The 26044-nt window shown below is 43.7% G+C and overlaps 1 protein-coding gene across 4 annotated transcripts in view; it reads right to left on the bottom strand.

Annotated features, from left to right (window-relative positions):
• arnt2 (aryl-hydrocarbon receptor nuclear translocator 2) overlaps nucleotides 1–26044 on the bottom strand; it is a 108548-nt gene that overhangs the window by 12481 nt on the left and 70023 nt on the right. For all 4 annotated transcript variants that reach the window (XM_084006993.1, XM_084006992.1, XM_084006995.1 and 1 more), the window contains 8 exons: nucleotides 25771–25847; nucleotides 21870–22004; nucleotides 20623–20697; nucleotides 12634–12785; nucleotides 7263–7338; nucleotides 5646–5769; nucleotides 5405–5507; nucleotides 2604–2742 (listed from right to left, as the gene is read on the bottom strand). In XM_084006993.1, the coding sequence (XP_083863119.1) occupies nucleotides 2604–2742; nucleotides 5405–5507; nucleotides 5646–5769; nucleotides 7263–7338; nucleotides 12634–12785; nucleotides 20623–20697; nucleotides 21870–22004; nucleotides 25771–25847 (881 nt within the window). The remainder of the gene's footprint in view (nucleotides 1–2603; nucleotides 2743–5404; nucleotides 5508–5645; nucleotides 5770–7262; nucleotides 7339–12633; nucleotides 12786–20622; nucleotides 20698–21869; nucleotides 22005–25770; nucleotides 25848–26044) is intronic.

The raw sequence follows: 26044 nt of genomic DNA on the forward strand, positions 1-26044 counted from the left end.
CCCTGCTCTCTGGACACGGGTGTCCCTCAAGGCTCAGTATTAGGACCGCTTCTGTTCTCACTATACACCAGATCACTAGGTTCTGTTATCACATCGCATGGCAGTGTTTCCCCTAGAATTTTTTTCAGGCCCGGTGGTACCCACCGAAAAAACCCTAAACAGACGAGACGCGTGGGATGGTGTATTGGTGCAGTTGGATTAAGTCAGGTGGCACAGCAAGCAGTCTGCAATTCTGCAATTATTATATTTGCATTCAACATTTTTGTTCAACCAGAGTGTATTTAAGATTACAAGGAGAGAGTGACTTATTAAGGTGCTGGTTGATGGAAATGATCAGGGTCCAGAAAAATATGTCTGGAAAATGATGAGCATCACATTAATAGCTACAGATACTGTAAAACACTACAACGACATATGAGTGCATATATTGTCTTATTTTATCAAGTAAAATATAAGTTATAGGTTTACTCAACAGCAGTTAACTCAAAGTTCCACATCTTATCAAAAACAATCCTCCCCCCCGGGGAGTGGGGGTAAACGGGCTTTGGCCGGTTGTACATACGTCATCACGTCCTAATACTACACACACATGGCGTGATGTTATTTTTAAGGAGCGCCGTCTCTGCTTATATTTCTCGACAACACTCGACCTGCATCAGCGCATGTGCGCACGAGCGGATCTGTGCGAGCAGACAGCGCGAGCGCAGCGGGTTTTGGACGGAGACACACAGCGGCATTTTTATTATGTAAAAATAAATAATAATGTAATGTAATAAAATAAATATTATGGACCCTATGGACCGGTTCCGCTCACACCGCGAGTCTGGAGAGTGCAACAGCTTATCAAAATACAGTGTCAACGTTCCGTGTTTTCAAAGTAGAAAGCGACAAGTACACGGAAGAAGAACGTAGCGGGAGCGCGCGTCTTGCGGAGCAAGTCTGCTGTGCTGCGCGGAGGCGCTCCTAATGTAAATGATTATTGATTTATCAATGAATTGATAGGTGGCTTATTTTTGGTATATTGATTTTTTTTTTGGCCTGGCGGCAGGTCTCCTTGGCCTGGCGAGCCGCCAGGCCTGTACAATGGTAGGGGAAACACTGCATGGATTCTCCTACCATTGCTACGCTGATGACACCCAGCTGTTCCTCTCTTTTCCCCCGTCCTGTGACGCTCACATTGCAACTCGCATCTCGGACTGTCTGGCTGACATCTCTGTCTGGACAACTGCACATCACCTCAAGCTTAACCTGAATAAAACCGAACTCCTCTTCATCCCAGGGAAAGACTGCCCTCGCATGGACCTGTCGGTCACTGTTGAGGGCATCACAGTATTTCCTTCCTCAACTGCGAGGAACCTGGGTGTAATCCTCGATGACCAACTATCATGCACCCCCAACATCACTGCTGTGGCCCGATCCTGCAGATTTGCCCTCTACAATATCCGCAGGATTCGGACCTTCCTCACAAAGGATGCAACGCAGCTCTTGGTCCAAGCACTGGTCATCTCCCGCCTTGACTACTGCAACTCTCTCCTGGCCGGACTCCCGGCCTATGCGATTAAACCATTGCAGCGTATCCAGAACGCTGCAGCACGTCTTATCTTCAATCTACCCAAATTCTCCCACGTGACCCCCCTCCTCCGTGACCTCCACTGGCTCCCTGTTGCAGCACGCATCCAATTAAAGACGATGACACTGGCCTTCAGGGCCATCAATGGAACGGCACCTGCCTACCTTCAAACACTGGTCAAACCTCATGCCCCGAAGCGAGCACTCCGCTTCTCTACTTCAGCTGGCCGGCTGGTACCACCATCGCTGAAATCAAACAAATGTCGCTCAGCAAAGTCCAGACTCTTCTCTGTTCTGGCGCCTCAGTGGTGGAACGAACTCCCGACCAATGTCAGGACAGCAGAGTCATTTGCCATCTTCCGGAAAAGGCTCAAGACTCACCTGTTCAGACTTCACCTCGACTCTACATAGCATGACCCACTAACACCCTCCCTCGACACCTTCCCCCCCCCCCCCCCCCCCCGCAAAAAAAAAAAAAAAAAAAAAAAAACCTTACCTATAGCACTCAGATCGTAGCACTGTTGCTCTTGAAGTACTACTTTACTCAGATGAGGACCTAACACTTGTTCTATTTTTAGCTCTTACTGCATCGGCAATGATACGTCGTGGTTTCTTTGTTTCCTTCTTTTGACAAATGTACTTATTGTAAGTCGCTTTGGACAAAAGCGTCTGCTAAATGACCTAAATGTAAATGTAAATGCTGTGTTTAAACCCTCTTTTCATCTGACTCCAGTTACTCTGATGCATTTAGTGGTTACTGAAAGAATTCAGTCCACTGAAATGACCTGACAAGTGCAACACACACTCACACTCACACACACACACACACACACACACACACACACACACACACACACACACACACACACACCAGGCACCGGAGATGGGAATCTTGGGTACAAGAGGAGGAGCAGAGACCAACAAAGATTCCTGACTTTACTATTAATACAGGGGGGAATGGTTTCAGTGCAGTAATAGTTTGTGTGTGTGTTTGTGTTTGTGCATGTGTGTGTGTGTATGTGCGCATAGGTTACCTGTCCAGAGAAAGGGGGTCGGTTGCCCGACCATGCCACCTGGCCCGGATTAAGCTGTCTGGAGATCTGCGCTAGATTCTGATTGGATGAGCCTGATGGCTGGATGTCGTTCACACTGGGGACGTGGATCACAGAGGAGCTGTGTGCAAAAAGACACAAACGCACACACTCAGTCATAGAGACACACTACTATCACATCAGAGCCAGTTCTCAGTCTTTGTTTGCCAGTGGCAACCACGTTTTACCAAATTAAAACAGGGACAACAGAACGTGCAGCTGATGACTCCAGCTGAATGTGAGAAGAGAGGCAGCTGTCTAAGACAAAGCAACACCGTCAGTCAAGCTGAAGTTGAAATCACTTGAGGAACCAACAAACCAAGACTTCAATGCTGAAGGGTATCGCCGACCGAATGGTCCGGTCCTACCCGGTATCCAACAACTGTGAGGAAAAAGGTGCTGAATGTGGGTCATTCATGGAAGTTGCTCCATTGCCTGGCTGGCTCTGGGGACGTGGAACGTCAACTCTCTGTGGAGGAAGGATCCAGAGTTTGTGCGGGAGGTGGAGCGCTACCAGTTAGATCTGGTGGGGCATACCTCTACACACAGCCTCGGTCCTGGAACTGTATTTCTGGATAGGGGTTGGACTCTATAATTCTCTGGAGTTGACCAAGGTGTGAGGCGCCGTGCGTGTGTGGGAATACTCACAAATCCCCAGCTGAGTGCCGCTGTGTTGGAGTTTACCTTGGTGGACGAGAGGGTCTCCTCCCTACGCCTTCGGGTTATGAGGGGTCTGCCGACGTTCCCCAAGTCGTTCAGTCTGACCAACTGATTGGTGGAGTGCTAGCCCTTGACGAGCGAATCAGTGAACGAGAAGACCGGATGTGACAACAAACCAAAAGCGCAGACGATGGCAACACATGCACATGTGTGCTCTTTGTTTTGGTCTAGAGATGTTCCGTCATTTCCGGTTTTCCTTTTTTTGGGCGACAATACAGTTCAGCGCTGCCTGCTGCTATAGAGACATTGGGCCCTAGTTTCATGGCGCAGCGCAGGGTGGCGGAGCCGGCGTAATGCAAGTTTCGACCCAAGCACGGTCGCACGGTCAGTTTGGCAGTTTGGTGGATCACCTGTGCCAAGATGGGTGTGGCGGCGCAGCAGGGGGAGGCGTCACAGATTCAGCTTGGCGTAGCCAGCTCCAACCTAGTCTACTCTTGGCGTAAGGCACAAGGCGAAAATAAAGTCCATTCATTCAAGGTGAATTACAGCTGGCGGACTGGAAGTTTGGCTGACGGCGCGCAGTGCGCACACGTCACCGAGACCTCACAGGCAGGTTTCCACAGTTCCAGGCACATTTAAATGCAATAAATAATCACAACAAACACTATTTAATGCAACTAATTGAATCACCACGTGAATTTTTATCTATATAGATTGTCCCGTCACATCTGACGTCAGATCAAAGGCACGCGTAACGGAAACTCAGCCTCTCGGACCAAAACATCTCCCTCTCTCTCTCCTGTTTTTTATAATATCGGCATTGTTATTATTATGATACGCACGCACAGCGCGTGATGCGCGTGGTGGGAGAGGCGGTGCTGCTTCTGTCATCGGGTTGTCAAGTGACGGAACTTGCACTGAACCTCCCCTAACGCATTAAAGGTGAGAAGAGGAGCTCATTTGATTGGTGAAGATCTGAATCGGCTGTATTAATCCCAGTCCACGCCTCGTCTCCTCCTCGTCTCCCACTCACGCCTTCTTCTCCTCCCTCATTCCCACTTGCGCGGGTGGGCGAGACGGGAGGCGTGCTAGCCTGCGCGGTGCACGAAACTTGCAAAGTCCAGGTGGACACACCCCGTCAGCGTGGCGCACGTGCGCTGCGTGCTGACTACGCCTAGTCTACGAAACTAGGGCCCATTACATCTTGCGCAAGCGCAGAACGTACACTCAAGTCGGTAGTCGTTCAGGTGCGAGGCACTTTTTGACCGTGTCGGGGAGACAGGAGCCGACTGATCAGTCCGACTGCCTTTTCTGAGGCCATGGTGCTCAGCAGGAAACCAGTGGATTGCCTGCTCCGGGTAGGGAATGAGCCCCAAGTAAAGGAGTTCAAGTACCTCGGGGTGTTGTTCGCGAGTGAGGGGACAATGGAACGTGAGGTTGGCCGGAGAATCGGAGCAGCAGGGGCAGTATTGCATTCGCTGTCCCGCACCGTTGACCAAAAGAGAGCTGAGCTGGAAAGCAAAGCTCTCAATCTACCGGTCAATCTTCGTTCCTACCCTCACCTATGGTCATGAGGGATGGGTCATGACCCAAAGAACTAGATTGCGGATACAAGCGGCTGAAATGAGGTTCCTCAGGAGGGTGGCTGGCGTCTACCTAGGTAGATAGGGTGAGAAGCTCAGTCATCCGTGAGGGATTCGGAGTAGAGCCGCTGCTCCTTTGCGTCGAAAGAAGACAGCTGAGGTGGTTCGGGCAACCTGGGCCCCTCCCTAGGGAGGTGTTTCAGGCGCAACCAGCTGGGAGGAGGCCACAGGGAAGACACAGGACTAGGTGGAGAGATTATATCTCCACACTGGCCTGGGACCGTCTCGGGATCCCCCAGGCAGAGTTGGCTGATGTGGTCCGGGAAAAGGAAGTTTGGGGTCCCCTGCTAAAGCTGCAGCCCCCGGTTTACTAATCGGCTATGAGGTTTTCATTTACACAAAGTGTGTGTGCATTGTTGTGGTATTTGTAACGATACCCGGCCCTACTAGTGAACGATGGCTGTAACCTGCTGAGCATGATATGCACTAACACACATGTACCTGAAGCTTTTTCCAGAGTGTCCCTGCTGGAAAGGAGAGCTCTGTGAGTAAAGCTGCTGACCTCCAGCTGTAGAGGAGGGAACCATCATCTTCTTATCTCCCGCTACACACACACACACACACACACACACACACAGAGCAGGGTCAGCATTGTCGAAATAACAGAAACAGTCGGAAGCTAAAGCAGCAACTCTCAGGACATTTCAGAGTGTGTGTGTGTGTGTGTGTGTGTGTGTCGTACAGCCAGAGATGCCAGTGTACATCTCAGCAAAGCGTGGGTCTCTCTCCTGGGAGAACAGGACTTCTGTCTTGTCGATATTCTTCCCTGTCTCATGGACTCCACTGCTGACGCTGGCCACAGGCACCTGAGGGTGGGGGGATAGTTGGACATAAGGGTTGACGTTAGGATGATAGACAGAGCCTTGAGAGAATAAAATCTAATTTATTGTACAATGAGATTTGCTGTGCCTCTCCAAAACGTTTACTAATACACACACACACTTAAATAATACAAATCTAAAAATAGAGATAAGCTATGTGCAAGTAAAAGCTGATCAAATAAGTACATATAGTATTGTACAGTAATTTGGGAGGTATGCTTAAAACACTATTGCACGGCAATACACTTAAACATGTAATGCAGTTTCAAGTAGTCAGGTGTCGGCATTATTGCATAATATACCGCTACTAGAAAAGTATTGCAATACCCTGTCTTTAAAAATTGTACGATGCCTTATTTTAATAGTAACAGTACTTAAAGTACACCAGTGTATTAATAAGAGACACTCTTATGAGTTGCAATGATGTGCGACAGTGGGACAGTTTGTTTTGGAAGTCTCTCTCCGTCTCCCATGCTGCAGTACCAATCTCCACCTGAACACGAATGATGTAGGGGGTCAGTATCGCTAATACTAGCCTGGTAGTATTCATTTCATATGAGGTCTCTGTGTTCTGCAAACGCACTTCATAATTTCATAAAAGAACAAATATAGTAATTTGTAACACTCAACATGACATCAATACATGGTTAATCAATATTCGCAGATGATCGAGTAATTATATCTACCGTAAATCCTCTAATATTGGCCTGTATTCCATTAGCGGCCGGGTCTCTAACATTAGCCGGTCTTGCTGTCGGTGGAGGTAAACAAAGGCTGGTCTCTAATAGAGGCCGGGGCTATTATAAGAACCAACGTTTTTCTGGGCAGGCCTCAACAATATGCTTGTGATAGTAACATGCAAGTACCACAGGGGGGCAATGTTTGCTAACGAATCCAAGCCATAGCTATGGTAGCCTGGTCATGTCAATCACCTCGCTCTTGACTCGCACGTGAGACTTCTGTCACTGGTAGGCTAAGGCATAGAGCTAACGTTTAATATGGCAGCTGCGGAGCCAAAGAGGAGACGAACATTTGACATCAAGTTCAAAGAGAACGTGCTGGAATATGCTTTAGAGCACTCTGGGGAGCAAGCTGCTAAACATTTTAATGAACCGAGTATATTATAGGTTCAAATAGACACAAAATCTCGTTTTTATTCATTCTACTGGTAGTCCGTTTTGCTCAAATAGAAATACAGGCATGTCTCTAATTCTGGCCTCCTTCCAATAAAGGCCTGGGTTGCGATGCGCTTGAGTTAAATAAAGGCCCGGGCCTATATTAAGAGGATTTACGGTATATATTGTTTCCTGAGCCAAAATCACTGTACGGATCCCATTAAATGAACTCAGTTACAGTGGACGGACATCTTCTATATCTGGAAAAAAGGATGCTTTAATGCAAGAAAATACATGTAGACTACTACCCGCTTGGTACCAATATGAGTTCAGGGATGTAATGAGCCTTCCATTAAGTGATACCTGGGAAAGGTCGTAGGCAGTCAGTCCATCTCTTTGGTGAACCTCCAGCTCTGCTTGCTGTTGCTGCTGCAGCTGCCTACGAAACACAACACACACATCATCAGCATCTCACACTGACTCAAATACATTTAATCTAATAGTATACATGGAATTCATGATATAATGGATGATTACTGTTTTAAAACATTTTCCCTTTTAGATATGTTGGGGGAGAAATATTGCTGAACACAGTTTTTATCGCAGTTACCAAATGATCTCCTGCTTGATCTTGGTCAAAGTACATTTTTGACCTTAAAGGGTGTTCAGACCAAACGTTACTCATGCGAGTTTGGTCGTGACATGATCAGTTGTGTTTATTCGGAAGCGGGGCTTAACTCTATGTAGACACCAACAAAGTGTCATCCATCATGGCTGAAATCACCACTGTTTCTGCTGTGTACATGTTGAAGTCACAGATAAGCCAGGAAACAAAAACAGCATCCTGTCTGAGTTCATGACATCATCCAGAGGTGCTCGGTGGATTTCATCAAGCTTGATTCACTGGATCTAGCAAGACACACGCCTGCTGGTTAACAACAGCTGGAATATACTATTTAGCTGCTTTAATATCAATAACCAGATAAAAACAATGCCAAAGTAAGGACATAATGACAATTGGTAAAAAGTCTGAAATCTTGGTTTGTTAAGTCTGTTCTTAAGATGATAAGCAAATCACTTTTAAAATGCTTTTTTCCCAAATGGAGTTTGCTTCGCTCAAAGCTAGGCCATGATAACACTGTAGCTGCTCCATAAACACTTAAACTAACGTCATCTCGGCAGCGTACTTGTTGTTTGGACCACAGAGCAGTCTCTGGTTTGGACTCTCTGGGAGACCACAGACCTCTACCATATATTTTGTCTCCAGTTCTGATTCACACATACACATGCACATAAAACCTGATAATTCAGGTTTGAATACTAGATATTTAGTATCAACATGTATAATGATGACAAGTAATAATATAGGTATCATTGCTGGAGTGTAGACAGCAAACAGATTATATCTGAGCATGAAAGTATGTGGGCATCGAGTTCGTTTCCCATTTAAACAATGGAGTAAACACAGACTCAACATCCCATGACCTTGTTAACAAGACCCATTCAAAATACTGAATGACACTGGTGTGTGTGTGAATATAGGATTTCATGCTTGTATAGATTGACCTTTTTAAACATAAATGGCGAGAAGTCTATTTATTCTAATACATTTCAGGAATGCGATTCTCTGCTGCAGTAATCACTTGGTAAGTAGTCAATATGAGCAGCTCTTCATGCAGACTGTTCAATTTCATATTCACCAAAAAGCACAAAGTGAACTTTTTATTTTGTTCAATAAAAGGCATGAGAATGCCTCCCCTCTAGTAGATAACAGGAGTTAATGATGATGGGTACAAACATACTTGAGGTCTGTGCCCTCATTTCCTCCGGCACACTCAACTGACAACAGGATGATATCCAACACAATAATAGAAAATCTAGGATAATAGATTTAAAACCACACTTCTTAACCATTTCTGAAACATAGAAATATTAAATATCCATCTATTTATCCTCCGACCTATGTAATCCCTGGACAAGTCAGCCCTGTCAAGTTGTTTGAGGGAAGCAAGTGAAGAGAAGCATGCAGAAACCTCACTGCCACAGCACACTCAGCACACTTATGGTCTGTTCACACCAAACATGAAGCAAATCTTTCATAGAGATGCACACTTGCGCCAGGTAGTAGTGCAAATGATGCGATGTGAATTAGGAAAATACAGATATTTGCTTTGCATATTTGTGTAGAAATATTTGGACTGAGCAATAATAAACCAATTTAGTCACTTGAGCATCAGATGACAAATTTGAATGAAAAATGACAGCTAGGTTTCGGGCCTCTTTACGTCTATTGTTAGAAAGGTCACCCAGACTGGAGGAGGCTCATGCTGCGGCTACAGGGAGGAATGATTACTATTTCTGATTTGGATTTAATGGGACATAGACCTGCGTATCACGGTGGAAGTCAATGTCATCATGACTATGCATGGTTTGCCCCAACAGTAGCATGTATATTTTTAATATGAGGGGACCACAGAAGGAGATGGCATTTCCAAGCATTTTAAAGAAGGACCCGATGGACAAAAAAGAGGTGAACCAATCCAGGGCCACATCACTGATGCCAAATGCTTACAAAAAATGATTAAGATATTATTGTCCACTGTGTTGTAGAGCTGAGGTCACAGAGGATAAAACAGAATACTGGCCTGTGTCCGGTGACCTCTTCCGACCTTTTCCAAAGATTTCCTTGTTATTCATGGTAAATCAGCTGAGTGGAAACAATTTTCTCTAAAATCTTGGAAATAGGTCTAAAATGACTGAAAGCAGAGTTATCTAAAGGAGCCTTGTTTAAAGGGGGTAAACGATGGCATGTTAAAAACTGGAGGGGAAAACACCAGTAGACAGAGAGTAGTTAATTATGGCTAAAACAACTGGACCGACCGTCCAGAGCTTTTTAAAAACCACAGTATTCACTGAGGTGAGCTGATGTTGAAGGCGTTCAGTCTTGAAATCCTGCCAAATCTCCCCTATTTTGTAAGAAAAATAATTAAGAAATTCTGTGCACCTGCTAGGTATGCAGGCAACCAATAATATTTATCGTGTTCAAAAGGATTCTGGGATCGTGACCCTGTTTAGCAACAAGCTCTAGGCGTGGGACGTGGAAAGTCACGATTAACCTGCCAAAGTAATTGCGATTCACAACATTATCCTTATAATCATCAAAATATGATTAAAACTCTTAAAGTGGCACTAAAATATACTGGAATCATTTATAGTTTGTTAAGAAACATATACATTTCTACCGTTACAGCAAGCTAGACAGCTATTTGTGCACTTGTTGTGGACTAATTAAAATGTCTTCCTTACTAACACAACTTCATCAAGACACTCAATATTAAATATGAGGGCTGTTAGTTTGTATTAGTGTGTACATCTGTTATTCCAGGAGAGGAAGAATTATTATTATCACGCCAGTTGTAAGTCAATGTGTGAACAGGCTTTATTTATGGTCAGAGATGTGCTCTGTCATCAACTGCTACACAGAGATAAAACAGAAGAAGCTCTTGACTCCGACCTTCAACAGCCAGCTACTTGCCATGTCACTGAGCACACTGGCTTCATGTCCATCTGGCACCGACAGCAAACCCATCCTGACAAAGGCACTGCAGAAGAAGTCATTTAACAGGCTGGCTGTTTCCTCAGAGCTCACTGATAAGTGGTTCAAATGACAACTGTGCCAGCAACGTGGGAAATAACTCCAATGAAGATGCTGTCTACATGGAAAATGGCGAATTCATTGCAATTAAATGTAACAATCAAAATAAGCAAAGCACTGTTGACAAATGTAATTGTTTTAAACATGTCTTACTGAAATGGAATGTCTTAAAATGACAGGGCAATTTAGGAAAAAGATAAGATTTGTTTTTTATTAGAGCAAATGTGACTTCACACAATTTGCCAATGACATTGTAATTTCTCTGCAATATTCATAAAGATGCTTTTCAGTTCTGAAGCTGATTATCTTGTAGAAAGTGTACAAACAACATATATCTCTCACAGGTGAATAATAATAACTACTATGGTGTCATGATGATGTTTTTAGTTTTTTGACTTACTGTTATTTTGTAGTTTCTGTCTCTTGTGTCTGATGTTGTCGGCTCACCACTGTTCTGTCCTCACAGTGTCCCCCCAGTGAAGTTTGGATTATCAGCCGTATGTTTTGTTTTGTTGTTTTTGTTATTTTAGTCCTACTGTAGTTTTAACTGGGTTTTTGCATTTCTATTGTTATTAAATAAACATACGTTCTTATAACCTTTTGTTCATGTCTGCATTTGGTTCCAAACTATTTTCCCTTCTGAAAACATGACAGAACGAAGTAGCCTAGTATGGACAAATGGAGCCCCTTAAAAGGGGAACTAAAATTTCCTCGACTCTCCTGTGCCTCCTTGGAGATAAAAGGCATGCTCAGAGTCAGGCACTGAGGGAGAATTACTCCAGGCTGTGGCTCAGGAGCTCATTGCCATAATGGGCCAAGGAATTCCCGGCTACCCCTGATCCCCCCCAACCCCCAGTCAGGCGCCCCAGCCTGCTACAGCCCTTAAACCTTTTCTTAAACCCGGGCTCCGCACATTTGATCGCCCGCCTGCCAAGCCTCCTGTACACATTATTGTTCTCCTGCTGTCTTTCTGAACATACTTGTCCCCCCCCTCTTTAAAGGAGAAATCCGGTAATTTTTGACCCCATTCTCGTTGTCCTCAGGGTCACCCCGACTTATTAGATGCAAAAAAACAGACAAAAATTGACGTTGCCTAGCCCGAGATCTGTACCTGCCTGGCAGCCTTCCAGACTCGCTCCAATGCTAACCCATTGGGGCAAGTTTTATCTGCTTTTCTGGGCCTCAGAAAAATAATTCCAATACCTATGCAACACAAGTTGGGTCCGTTCAAGACACGACAGTGCTCGTTTAGCTTAAATAGTGTGGCGAAACGACATAAATGTGTGTTTTTGCATGGAGTTACTCACCTCAAATCACCCCGTAGACAATAGCCGTAGATAGCCGAGCGCGCACTCGTCCCTCCCAGTCACCGCAGAAACGAAAACGTTTTCCTCGTAGTTCTGATTTTGTATCCAATAAGAAACGATCGAGCAGTGCAGTCGTCATGTCCATAATAAATCCATGAAGCTGTTATGTCCATATGTATGACTATGCACGCTCGCCCATCCCAATCACCGCAGAAACGAAAACAAAATCTACGAGGAAGACGTTTTCGTTTCTGCGGTGACTGGGAGGGACGAGCGTGCGCTCGGCTATCTACAGCTAATGTCTACGGGGTGATTTGAGGTGAGTAACTCCATGCAAGAACACACATATTTATGTTGTTTCGCCACACTATTTGAGCTAAACGAGCGCTGTCGTGTCTCGTACGGACCCAAGTTGTGTTGCATAGGTCTTGGAATTATTTTCTGAGGCCCAGAAAAGCAGATAAAACTTGCCCCATTGGGTTAGCATTGGAGCGAGTCTGGACGGCTGCCAGGCAGGTACAGATCTCGGGCTAGGCAACGTCAATTTTTGTCTGGTTTTTTGCTTCGAATAAGTCGGGATGACCCTATTATATTACTATTATTATACACTATATTAGATTCTTAAAAAATAGATGTTTAATAATATCTGTGGATATCAGAGTATGCACCAATACTGAAATCTCTGTACCTCAATATATATTATATATATATGTGTGTGTGTGTGTGTGTGTGTGTGTGTGTGTGTGTGTGTGTGCGTGTGAGAGGAGCTTACTTGACGTTGGTGTTGGTGCAGATGATGTACTCTATCTCGTCAGAGTATGGGTTCTGGAAGGTGAAGCTGCTGGTTCGGATCAGCATCCACTCCCTGTTCTTCATTCGGAAACGATACATCACAGACAGAACTTGACCCTTCAACTTCACTACCTGCAGAGGGACCAACACCACCAATTAATGTTACTGCTTTCATAATTATCCAGCTGGGTCTGGAGGTGAGAGAGCAGAGAGCAATACCATGACAGCTTTGTGTTACATTCCATTTTCCTTCAGATTTGTAGTTTTCCAATGTCATCACCTGAGAATGAAGGATTCATGCCACAGACATCAAACTGGGTTAAATCTGCGTGACTGCGAGTCAATGCAAAGACATGGATGGATGCGACAGACATCAATCGACATAGACATGAATTCAGGGGCCAGGCCCCTCTTGCTGTGAGGCAGCAGTACTCACCACCACGCAGCCCCAAACTTCACCTGGTTCATGTCACGTCATCCATGCCTTCCGCGTAGCAAATTTGCGGCTTTCCCCATCTTTGCTTGCAATCGCGCTGCACGAAAGGTTCCCAACACAGTGTTGTGTTGATTCAACAACGTCAGTGTCAACAGGAGGAGAATATTAAGGCTGACAGGCTTTTGTGAACCAGTATCACGCACATTTTTTGCTCAAGTTGATCAATGACACACATAGCAACATCGTTGCTTTTTTTCAAAGAATTTGAATATGTGGCGATCTACATGAATGACATGACAGGAATCAGGTGACTGCAACGTAGTGTAGTGGCGGCGACCTGGCCAGGGTAAACCCTGCCTTCCCCCAATGCCCCCCCCCCCCCCTCCCAACGACCCTGAAGCGGTGATTGATAATAGATGGATGAAATATTTCAACTTGTTGAACCAGTTACAGTTCAGGTAGCGATTAGTACTGCAGCACGGGAGATGGAGAGAGATTTCCAAAGCAAAAGATAATACATTCAGATTAAGTTCTGTGAGAAGTTGATGAGGGAAACCACAGTAACTGTAGAAAGCTATGTGTTGAGTGGTGTGTCTGGAGAGAGAGAGAGAGAGAGACAGAGAGAGAAGAAAGGACTGTTTTTTCTTTCTGCCCACTTCACGTTAATGAGAAACACGGTAAAATAACAAAAGTTAAAACCGTCCTTTTGTGGATCCATTGAGTCCTCCAGAAGTGCTGCTCACACATCACTGCCCGGCTCTCACACATCCACACAACGTTAAACATTGTCAAACTTAGAGGCTGTCCACACGTACCAAAACTATCTTTTTCCCCCCCCGGTTTTCCTTGGCGTCTTTTCAAGAAAATCTGTGTCCAAACGAATCCATTGTAAACAACTCGGCACACAGCACACAGCATGTAGTGCATATTCAAGGCCCTGGTGTGACGCTGTTTCTGCTACAAAAATACACCAATTATGGAGGTGAGGTGGATGGAGGTACGATGGCGTATTAGGGCCACTGTCGTAAAAAAAAAAAATAATATTCAGAGAAAAAAAGTCGCAAATTTATAAAGTAGCAATTTTATGGCTTTATAAAGTCACAGATTTGCTAGTTTTAAAGTCACAAATTTATAGAGGTCATAGAGGAAGTAAACACGTTGCTTGACCGGATGTTTGCCGTTGCTATGACAACAAGTGAAAGCTTCGGCTACTAACTTAGCCCAACAACCCAGTCAAAAAACACCCATAAGATAACAATTTGGTCTCATATAAATAAAACCAATAATAACCATCAACAGCCATCACCCTAAGGACCTTAACGAGGTGTTGTCACATGTTGGGATTTTAGAAAAATAAATGCGTACATTCATGGAAAGTTAGCTAGCATAAATGCTGGTTGTTTGTTAGCATCGTAATAAAGTAGTCAGAATATTGCCCCCCCGGCTCCATTTTTTTTTTCATACAGTGACCCTAATAAGCCGTTGTACAGAGGAGCAGAATATCTGCTGCAGCACGATCAAAAGTACGTAGGCTAGAGCTGCTCGATTAATCAAATTTTAATCTCAATAATGATTTTGGCTCCTAATGATTATGAAAACAAGATAATCAAAATAAGACAATTATTTTGCCGCATTCTGTTTCGCAATGATGCTCTCGTGTTGTCATGTGTTATAAATCCAGCCCACCCCTTTTCTTAACAGCGCTTTTTTCTTAACCCTGTAACCAAGGGAGTAGGTTCGATTTTGAGATTGGTGGGGACACAAAAGTGCTCCAAGGCAGCACTCCTGAAAGTTGACGTCTTTTTGCATTAGCAATCATAATTTATTATATTTTATCATTCTAAAATCACATGATCATCTAGAATCTGAGGTTTTATTTTATTTCTTTATTTGTGTTTTTAAAACTTTGCTCTCTTCTACATAAATACATGAAAATAAGAATTAAAAATAACTTTAAAAAATCTCTTTGGCATTACATATTCTCTTTTATTCAATATCTGTATTGTTGAGCCTCTACCTATACACCCTTGAAGTAACTTACACTTTGACTCCTAAAGAAGTCTCTTATATCCACTTTTCTTTACTTTGACATCCTTCAAATCCTGTACAGCACACACGCACGCACACACGTACGCAAACAGACACAAACAAATGTAAATGACACCACTGATATTAAAATCCATCTAGCTGACGTGACCCGGGAAGAACAAATGCCGAACTTGTTGACAACTTGCAGATAACATGCACTGCCTCTCGTCCGGTCCAACTAGCAGGTTGCAGGTAGTTTTAACAAGCAGAAGGAGTGACAGTGGGGACAGCCAATCACATGTAAGTTAGCGAGAAACCGGCAGCCGATCAGGGAGCGGTATTTAGGTTAGAGGCGGGACTTCTAGCAGAGACCGACATAACCCTTTGTGTGCCATAATCATTGACTAAACACTACGGACAGCGGTTGTATTGATAGTGACTACACAGTAGCGGCTGAATATTGGTAGGGACGTGTCCGTAGCGTCCCTACCCAATTCTACGCCCTTGCCTGTAACACCCCTTGTTGTAAAATTACAACGTTACCTTTAGCCATCCTCACACAACCCCTCAAGGTTTCCTTCGAACAACATCTCTTTGTTTCATTGGACTGGATTCATCAGATTCAAGTAAGTAAAATCTCTTTTATATTTTTTTTGGTTGTTATTACAATGTCTAGAGCATGTACATATGTAGTTATTGTGGAATAGATGCATCAAATTTAATTTAGAGCTTGTTATAAATTTGTTGCAACTATACAACACTGGGTGAATGTAGTAGTCAAAATAGCAGGCTTGTTGCAGTGGGCTCAAACAGGTTGTATTCACTCCATTACACCACTGCCTGAAACAGAGTATTTTATTTATGCATGGACAGTATACATTCTACCCATGTGTTGTGTTCTGGTCAAATTTGACTAATGTAAAAGTTTTATCATTAAAAAATGTAGTTAATTTGATCAGACTGACCTAAAATTCCATAACTTTGTCCACAATGAGGATATCAACAGACAATTCAGTTCTGGGAAAGGTGAAAATGTTCCTGAATGTGGGGTGTAGATGTAAGTGGGGGTATGCATGTTTTCCTTTTAGTATGATAATACAAGAGCATAACAAGCCATATTGTTATGTCAAGGCAGTATTGTGCGACTATATGGCTGGTGATTGGGATGCAGGTTTCATTTAGCATGATAAGATGAGACCATAGGCTAAGCTATTTAGATTTAGGGCATTTAGCAGATGCTTTTGTCCAGAGCAACTTACAATAAGCAGGCAGTATTATCTGCCTGGAAAACATTTCTTCCCTGAGCACTTGGTCCACCAACCTATCTTTTCCTTCAGGTTATGTACTACAATATAAAAAGCATATTTATACATGTTAATTAATTGATATTTTTAGGGATGCACGATATTGATTTTTTGAAGCCGATACCGATATCGATAACTTTCTGCTCCTCGGGACCGATACCGATACCGATAACCAATAATATTGTTATTCGTTTTTGAATGTATATTCAGATCAAATTCAGGTCAAAAACACTAATGACTAAGCTTAGGTAGATTTAGCATAGCTTTGCCTTTTACCAAACACCTAACCAGATGTATCACAGTGACATGATAATTATTACTATGAACAAAAGAAAGCCAAGAACAGTTTTGACTCTTCAATAAAATGACAATATTTATTTTTTTCAAATAAATATGTAAGTGAGTCAGTCAGTCAGTCAATGACAACTTTCCCTGAGCAGCATGGGATATGCACACACAAGTGCTGCTACATTAAACTGTTGGTCCTGATCCACACAGAAATGTAAACTACGGTAATAGGCAGAAATATCAGCAAAGCAACAGCCACTACTGCGGATGTGATCCCCTCCATTCAAGCGCTGACGCGACTGCTAAAACAAACGTTACCAACAGACCACGGAGTGAAAACATCAAAGGAAACCCCGTTAAAAGCAGTGGAAACGCGTTTTGGTGACATCGAGGAAAAGCCACTGTATTATCTCTCAACTATATTGGACCCGAGGTACAAGGACCGCTACTTCACCCGTGCATCAAAACGCTAAGCTACGGGCTCGCTGCTTCTTTAGCGGCGCCGGCGTCTTCATACGCTTTTAACACACCGTCGTAGCGATGGTGATGTGCGAGGTGACTTTTAAGGTTGGATGTATTAAAGCTCGATGCCTTTTTCCCTCCTCTTGGAACTTCTGCATTGCATTTGTTACAAATGGCAAGCGATTCAGTTTCCTCAGAAACTTTGAAGTAGTCCCACATTACAGACGCCATGCGTGTTTGTTTACTAGTCTTCCTCCTCCACTCGCTCGCAGCCTCTACGTCACAGCCAGGCATGAGAAGGGAGCGCTCGATTTGTGGATTAACTCCCTCCTCCGAAACCTGTGATACCACAGTAACCACATCACATGCTAAACGGGAGGCGCCTAGAAAAAAACTAACGTCCCTCATCCCAATCCACCCGTATGACTGTTTTAACACAAACATCCTATCGTCGGATTATCGGAGGTATTAATAATTGTATCGGATTTATCGGGTTGACGTCATAATTCCTATTATCGGTCCGATAATTATCGTGCATCCCTAGATATTTTATTTTCAGAATGCCACCAGCAAGGAGTGAGCCGCGATACAGTGTGCAGGATGTGATTGATATCATCCAAACTGGTGAGAGTGAAGTTGAAATGGTGCTGATGAGAGTGATGAAGACTCACTCTCATCAGACTTTATCTTGTTTAATTTTTTTGTAATAAATGACTTCATAAAAAATATGACTGATGTGTGATTATTATTAATGTTATATACCTTTATGGGGCTAAGTAAGTAATCAACCCTGCAAATGAACCCTTAGTCGTTCTGAATTGTTGTTCAGACAATGTGAGTACACATACAGGAATTCTGCTCCCAACCAAGCCCAATGTTGCAATATTACAACATTTCTCTAAAATCATACATAAACATTAAAAAAAAAACTCTCTAATTAGAAACTCTCTAATTAGAAACTCTAATTTCTGCATCAAAGGCCTCCTACAACAACATCTGAAAGGTAAAATATATATATATATTTTTTTGGGTTTTCTATATTTCGGTCTTACAGGGTTAAAGGAGAAATCCGGTCATTTTTGACCCCATTTCCGTTGTCCTCAGGGTCATCCCGACTTATTAGAAGCAAAAAACCCGACAAAAATTGACGTTGCCTAGCCCGAGATCTGTACCTGCCTGGCAGCCTTCCAGACTCGCTCCAATGCTAACCCATTGGGGCACGTTATATCTGCTTTCCTGGGCCTCAGAAAACAATTCCAAGACCTATGCAACACAGGTTGGGTCCGTACGAGACACCACGGCGCTCGTTTAGCTCAAATAGTGTTGCAAAACGCGACACGCGACACGCGACACTCGACTCCCACTCGTGCTGTCAACACAACTAGCCTACTGAGACTGCGCGAGATTTGTTGTCTTTGTAGCAGGTTCAACTGTCACAAAGGCTAAGCAATCTCACTATGTAGGCTAGCGCTAGTTACACTGTCATATGGACATGACGGCACTGCTCGATGGAAAGAAGTTTGTCACTGTATTGGCTTGAAAACAGCTCCAGAGTGAGGACGTCGGGAGACGGGAACTTGCGTGAGACTTTTGGCTCTCGGCTACTGTTTAGCTGTAAGCAGTCGTTGCTATGTTGTAACATAGTCATACATATGGACATAACGGCTTCATGGATTTATTACGGACAGGACGACTGCGCAGCTCGATCGTTTCTTTATGGATACAAAATCTACGAGGAAAACGTTTTCGTTTCTGCGGTGAGTGGGACGGACGAGCGCCCGGCACGTTACTAGCTGAAGCTATCGTTGCTATGTTGTAACAGTCATACATATGGACGTAACAGCTTCATGGATTTAGTACGGACATGACGACTGCACTGCTTGATCAATTCTTTATGGATACAAAATCAAAACTACGAGGAAAGCGTTTTCGTTTCGGCGGTGAGTGGGACGGACGAGCGCCCGGCACGTTACTAGCTGTAAGCTATCGTTGCTATGTTGTAACATAGTCATACATATGGACATAACAGCTTCCTGGATTTATTACGGACATGACGACTGCACTGCACGGATCGTTTCTTTATGGATACAAAATCAAAACTACGAGGAAAACGTTTTCGTTTCTGCGGTGACTGGGAGGGACGACAGGCGCTCGGCTATCTTCTGCTAATGTCTACGGGGTGATTTGAGGTGAGTAACTTCATGCTAAAACACACATATTTATGTCGTTTTGCAACACTATTTGAGCTAAACGAGCGCCGTGATGTCTCGTACGGACCCAACCTGTGTTGCATAGGTCTTGGAATTGTTTTCTGAGGCCCAGGAAAGCAGATATAACGTGCCCCAATGGGTTAGCATTGGAGCAAGTCTGGAAGGCTGCCAGGCAGGTACAGATCTCGGGCTAGGCAACGTCAATTTTTGTCGGGTTTTTTGCTTCTAATAAGTCGGGATGACCCTGAGGACAACGGAAATGGGGTCAAAAATGACCGGATTTCTCCTTTAAAAAGGGCTACAGATAAAAAAAAACAAGTTTAAAAGATGCAATAAAAGAGAACATTTAAAAAGTGTCCAGAGGAACTATACACTGGCACATAAAAGGAGACACTAGCCAAAGGCAAGTGCAAAATATTCAGAGACTCGGCTGCACGGATGTGGAGGGGGAGGCAGTTCCAGAGTCTAGGGGTTGCGACTGCAAAGACTCTGTCCCCCCTAGTTTTTAGCCTGGACCTGGGTTCTTCCAGCCTCAGTTGGTCTGCTGACCGTAGTGCTCTGGAAGGGGAGTGGTGGTGGAGAAGATCAGACAAGTAGGTGGGGGCCAGACCATGGAGAGATTTGAATACAGCCAATAGGAGTTTGAAATTGATGCAGTAGTGGATGGGGAGCCAGTGGAGTGAAGCCAGGACTGGGGTGATATGTTCGCGTTTTTTAGTACAGGTGAGGAGTCGGGCGGCTGAGTTCTGAACCAACTGCAGGCGGCGGAGCTGAGATTGATTGATTCCAGTGTAGAGAGCATTACAGTAGTCCAGTTGGGATGTAATGAAGGCATGGATGACTCTCTCTAGATCGCTCTGGGGCAGGTAGGCTTTGGTCTTAGCTTGGGTTCTCAGGTGGAAAAAGCTCTTGCTAACTATTGCACTGACCTGCTGCTCGAACTTGAAGGCACTGTCAAAAATTACAGTCACAGTTCTGGCAGGATACATACTTTTTTATCCATCTGGAAACAAGATGGCATAAGAAACGGCCCTGACTTGAACAATTATTCAAATGTTTTTGTGGAGCACTTTTTAATCCTGTTTTTTTGAAGAATGGAATATAAATTAGTTTTGCAGGTAATGTGTGTATCAAAGTAATTTGCCTGAATCCTTTAACCCTAAATCTCTACTGTCGTTATTTTTCACTTGACTCAAAAGAGAAAGCTTCCAGTCCAATTAACAGCAACAGTCCTGTCCTACCTGTTGGAAACTTTCTCTGAGGTGACTTTGGTCCTCAGGATGGCAGAACTCCAGGATATCCTTCCCCAGCAAGTCCTACAGGGCAAGACAGAAGTCAGTCACCAGGAATGTATCATCATTTAAGATTAGTAGAAACATATACATACAGTACATACATATACGTATGTATGTATGTGTCGGACTGTTGGAAAAGCAAAGACTGGCATACAACAAACTAGTGATGATAACCAGTGATGCTGCATTGTTTTGTAGACATTAGAACAGAATAAATTAATTGCTATGAGTTCCAACCCTGTGTTTCTATATTTTCCTCTGACTGAAAGTAAATTAATCATTCATCAGCATATTGAATGCAGGTTGGTTGAGGTGAGAAAGTGATGTGTGCAAACCTTTTCATCTATGGTGAACGGTAATAACAGATGTTAATTTAAATGCCAGAAAATTATTAAATTTGACAAACAAAGGTCTGCAGAAAAACACTAACAAGGTAATTTAAATAATCTCCTCTGAACAGAACGTACTTGTTCATCATCTTGATAATGTTAGTGTGTGATTCAGGGATTTGCTCAAAGTGTTTTCTTGTTGAATAGAGGCAGAAGCAGTCAACTGACTGGCCACAGGAATGTGTTTCACATACCAGAGCAGGAAGCAATTGTGTCTCATCCTGGTCTGTTTATTTCCACTGTCAACAGAGTACATAACTGATCATGCAAATTACTGCTAAGTCATGGAATGTGATCCTTATGCAGAAAATCTGAGGCTGTATCGTGACTGGGGCATTGCAACACAGCCTTAGTGGACTATTTGAAGGTGATAGGTGTTTGTAATTTACACATGAAGCCTTTGAAAACTAGCAGGCGGTCCTGTCAGAAACCCAATCACTTGGTCAATGTTGGCAGCTTACAGTGGATATGACTATGTTGCAAAATTCCCTTATGAAACATATAACACAGCAAACTCTCCATTATGAATGTTCACGACATTATCAGCAGTCCCTTTAATCCTCTTAAAGCTCTGGTCTACGAATTGAAAGATTTGTCAATTGAGCCAAAATGTATCTAATAGTAGCCACCCGGTCCGCATGGCTATGAATTCTCTGATCCGATCCTCGCTCACTCTCCTGGGGGGGGGGGGGGTTGTGGCGAGCGATCGAACTAAACGGCGTCCTGTCTGAGTTTCTACCTTTGGGAGGCTTCGAGGGGAGAATGATACGACCTTTCAAATCGTAGACGATAGCTTTAACTTACCTGAGGCTGATAACCAATGACGTTGATGCAGCGTGGGTCGACAAAAGTGATGACACCATCCGAGTTATGACGTGACAGGAACTCTGTGGGCACGGACAGGCCGTTCATATCCATAGAGACCGGAGAGCTGGTCACCTGAGGGACGACAAACACACATTTCAGATGCATCATTAAGGCATATGACGGCGATCTTCGAGTAACATACTGGGCCCTAGTTTCGTAGACCAGGCGCAGTCAGCTTTCAGCGCACCTGCGCCACGCCAACGGGGTGTGTCCGCCTGGACTTTGCAAGTTTCGTGCACCGCGCAGGCTCCCGCAGGCACACCTCCTGTCTCGCCCACCGGCGCAAGTGGGAAAGAGGGAGGAGAAGAAGGCGTGAGTGGGAGACGAGGAGGAGACGAGGCGTGGACTGGGATTAATACAGCCGATTCAGATCTTCACCAATCAAATGAGCTCCTCTCCTCACCTTTAATGCGTTAGGGGAGGTTCAGTGCAAGATCCGTCACTTGACAACCCGATGACAGAAGCAGCGCCGGCGCTCCCACCACGCGCATCACGCGCTGTGCGTATCATAATAATAACAATGCCGATATTATAAAAAACAGGAGAGAGAGAGGGAGATGTTTTGGTCCGAGAGGCTGAGTTTCCGTTACGCGTGCCATCCGCCTTTGATCTGACGTCAGATGTGACGGGACAATCTATATAGATATAAATTCACGTGTTGATTCAATTAGTTGCATTAAATAGTGTTTGTTGTGATTATTTTTTGCATTTAAATGTGCCTGGAACTGTGGAAACCTGCCTGTGAGGTCTCGGTGACGTGTGCGCACTGCGCGCCGTCAGCCAAACTTCCACTCCGCCAGCTGTGATTCGCATTGAATGAATGGACTTTATTTATGCCTTGCGCCTTGCGCCGAGAGTAGACCAGGTTGGAGCTGGCGAGCTTTCAGCGCAGTCTCGGCGAGGCTTTTTGCCACAAAACTTCCGCTACGCCAAACTGAATCTGTGACGCCTCCCCCTGCTGCGCCGCCACACCCATCTTGGCGCAGGCAATCCACCAAACTGCCAAATTGACGGTGCGCAAGGCTGCGCGGGTCGAAACTTGCATTGCGCCGGCTCCGCCACCCTGCGCCGCCCTGCGCTGCGCCACGAAACTAGGGCCCACTGTCTTTAAGAAGCTACTGGTATCATATGAAACTAGAAAACCTACGGAATTGATTGGTACCTTGTAAGGAAGGGGGCTGAATAACTTGAAAGTTAGGGTGCATTTTGGAAAGGGGAAAACACACATGGCGGTTTTCAAAGGGGTCTCTTGACCATGCCTTGGGCTTGTCTATAAAGGGAAGGTGGGCATGTCTGTAAACGGGACACTCTTGGGTACCAACAGAACCCCTTTTCATGCAGTTTCAGGCCTAAAACAGTTTGTGACGTGCAGTATAAATGTATTATTTTGTCCTATTCTAAAATAGTGTATTTGACAAGTGACTCCATTCAGAAAACAAGCGTTTTAAAAGTAGTTAGCTTGTCATCTTGCAGACAGACCTAACAAAGCATGACTTCACACTTTTTAGTGATCACCATCATTATGGAGTTATTTCAGCATCGTTTTCATCTGCTTGATATTAAATCACAGCTAAATAGTTTATTCTGGGTTCCTCCAGCTATGGAAAACCAGCAGATGTGGGTCTTACTAGATCCAGTGAATCCAGCTTGGTGAAATCCACTGAGCACCTCTGGATGATGTCATGAACTAAGACAGGACGCTGTCTGGTTTCCTGGTGTATCTGGTTCAATGATGACCCCACAAATAAACACGAATCAACAGTAAATGGTCCTCATTTATATAGCGCTTTTATCCAAAGCGCTTTGCATTGTTGACTGATTCATACACACTTTCACACACCGACGGCGAAGTCAACCACGCAGGGCGACAGCCAGCTCGTCAGGAGCAATTAGGGTGAGTCTTGCACAGGGACACCACACACTCAGCTAGGAGGAGCCAGGGATCAAACCAGCAGTGCGGTTACCAGCCAACCCGCTCTACCTCCTGAGCTAATGCCCCCCAACGGTCTAACTCAAGTAACATGAGGCCAAACAATTTGCTTCAAAGTAAGTCAGAACACTAAATGTGGGGTGGCTGTTGCTCAGAGGCGTGTGAATGTGTATGAATGAGTTAGATCCTGATGTGCAGGCGGCTCCTCTGCCATCAGTGTATGAATGTGTGTGAATGGGTAAAAGTGACTGGATGTAGTATGTGATTTAACCCACCAAAAGGGTGTGGAAACCACAGCATCCACTTTTTGCTGCTGTTTTTCAGTTCATAAGAGGGATAAGCTATCAAAAGGTTACACTGATGTTGACTTTATTGTTCGGGATGATGGTGAATTTTTTTATGAAAGAAATTCCTATAAATTTGCATTTATATATCAAGGGAATGTCAAGGAGACAGGGGAAGCCATGCGGGCACGAGTGCTAGCAGGCTGGTCCTCTGGCTTCGACCAGCCTTTACACTACAAAAGCCCATCAAAGTTTCCATCCCTCCACATTCATTTCTTCTACAGATTGACAAACTCACTAGCTTCTCCTCTGGGGAATGCAACTTTAACGTGAAGAAGTAAAGATCTTCCTGAATGGATCCATTTGCAATGGATGATTCAAGTTGAGACATAAATCAATATTACATTAATATCGTGATACAAGACAAGATCTCTTGTATCACCAAGACAAGTCTTCGATTTTGCAAAATCAGTGTTGTCCTGGTTTTTAAGGATGCATTACAGTTAAGGTGATGTCATTTTCTAAACCTTCCTGACCTTTATAGCCTTTATAGCTGTTCTATGATTTGCCATTACCCACTCAATCATTAAAGCTACATTGCTGATGATTATTTATCATAACTAGAAAATGTATTTCCTGCGAAAAAAGGGGTGGAAATGCTTTAATGCTGAAGCAACACTGAAAAAACACAGAATATTTGAAGAAAATATTAAAAAAGCAGAATATTCGAAGAAAATATTAAAAAAGCTGAATATTTGAAGAGAATATTAAAAAAAGCTGAATATGTGCAAAAGTATGAAAAAGCTGAATATTTGAAGAGAATATTAAAAAAGCTGAATATGTGCAAAAGTATGAAAAAGCTGAATAGCTGAAGAGAATATTAAAAAAGCTGAATATGCAAAAAGTTTGAAAAAGCTGAATAGCTGAAGAGAATATTCAAAAAGCTGAATATGCGAAAAGTTTGAAAAAGCTGAATAGCTGAAGAGAATATTCAAAAAGCTGAATATGCGAAAAGTTTGAAAAAGCTGAATAGCTGAAGAGAATATTCAAAAGCTGAATATGTGCAAAAGTTTGAAAAAGCTTAATATTTGAAAACAATATTAAAAAAGCTGAATATATGCAAAAGTATAATTAAGCTGGATGCTCAACGGCACCTCGGCAGAGCCCAGGAGGTGAACTGGCACCTCTCCATTTTTGGTCCATACGGTTCCCAGTTGAGTTGTGTGAATGCTTGAAAGCATTTCCACCAATAATAATAAAAAAATTAAAAAAGATTAGGATAACATAGGTTGGAAATGCTTAAAAGCATTTCCACCAAATATCAATGTGTAAATATTTTATGAAACCACCAATGGTCAACTACTCCAACTCCTTTGGTACACTAATATAAGATATGATGTTAGTGATGAGAAGTAATCAGAAAAAACAAAGAAAGTCCATCTGCTCCTCTGTACTGATCCACTAAACCCCCCCTCATATTTCAGGTAACGCGCACACACACACACACACACACACACACACACACACACACACACACACACACACACACACACACACACACACACACACACACACACACTCAGATTTCATGTTTTCCCCATTTCTTCATATGGGAATCACACACCTGCAGTCTTCCAATGGCCACCAGGCAGTATTTTCCAGTCTGACCTGCCTCTGTGTCTTCCTCTGGTATAGTCATACCTGGGGGAAAACAGACAGAGAAAGAGAAGATGTCAAACAAAGAAGTTAATACTTGGATTTCACAGCAGTGAGAGGCAATCTGCATGCTGACAGAGACCTGCTCCTATACAGTGATTTATAAGTCATGTTTTCACCATAAAAATCTCCCAACTGAAAAACAATTCAATAGACTACAAAGCCAGACTCTGCTGACATAT

Source organism: Eutrigla gurnardus (genome assembly GCF_963514095.1).
Source record: "Eutrigla gurnardus genome assembly, chromosome: 1".
NCBI lineage: Eukaryota > Metazoa > Chordata > Actinopteri > Perciformes > Triglidae > Eutrigla > Eutrigla gurnardus.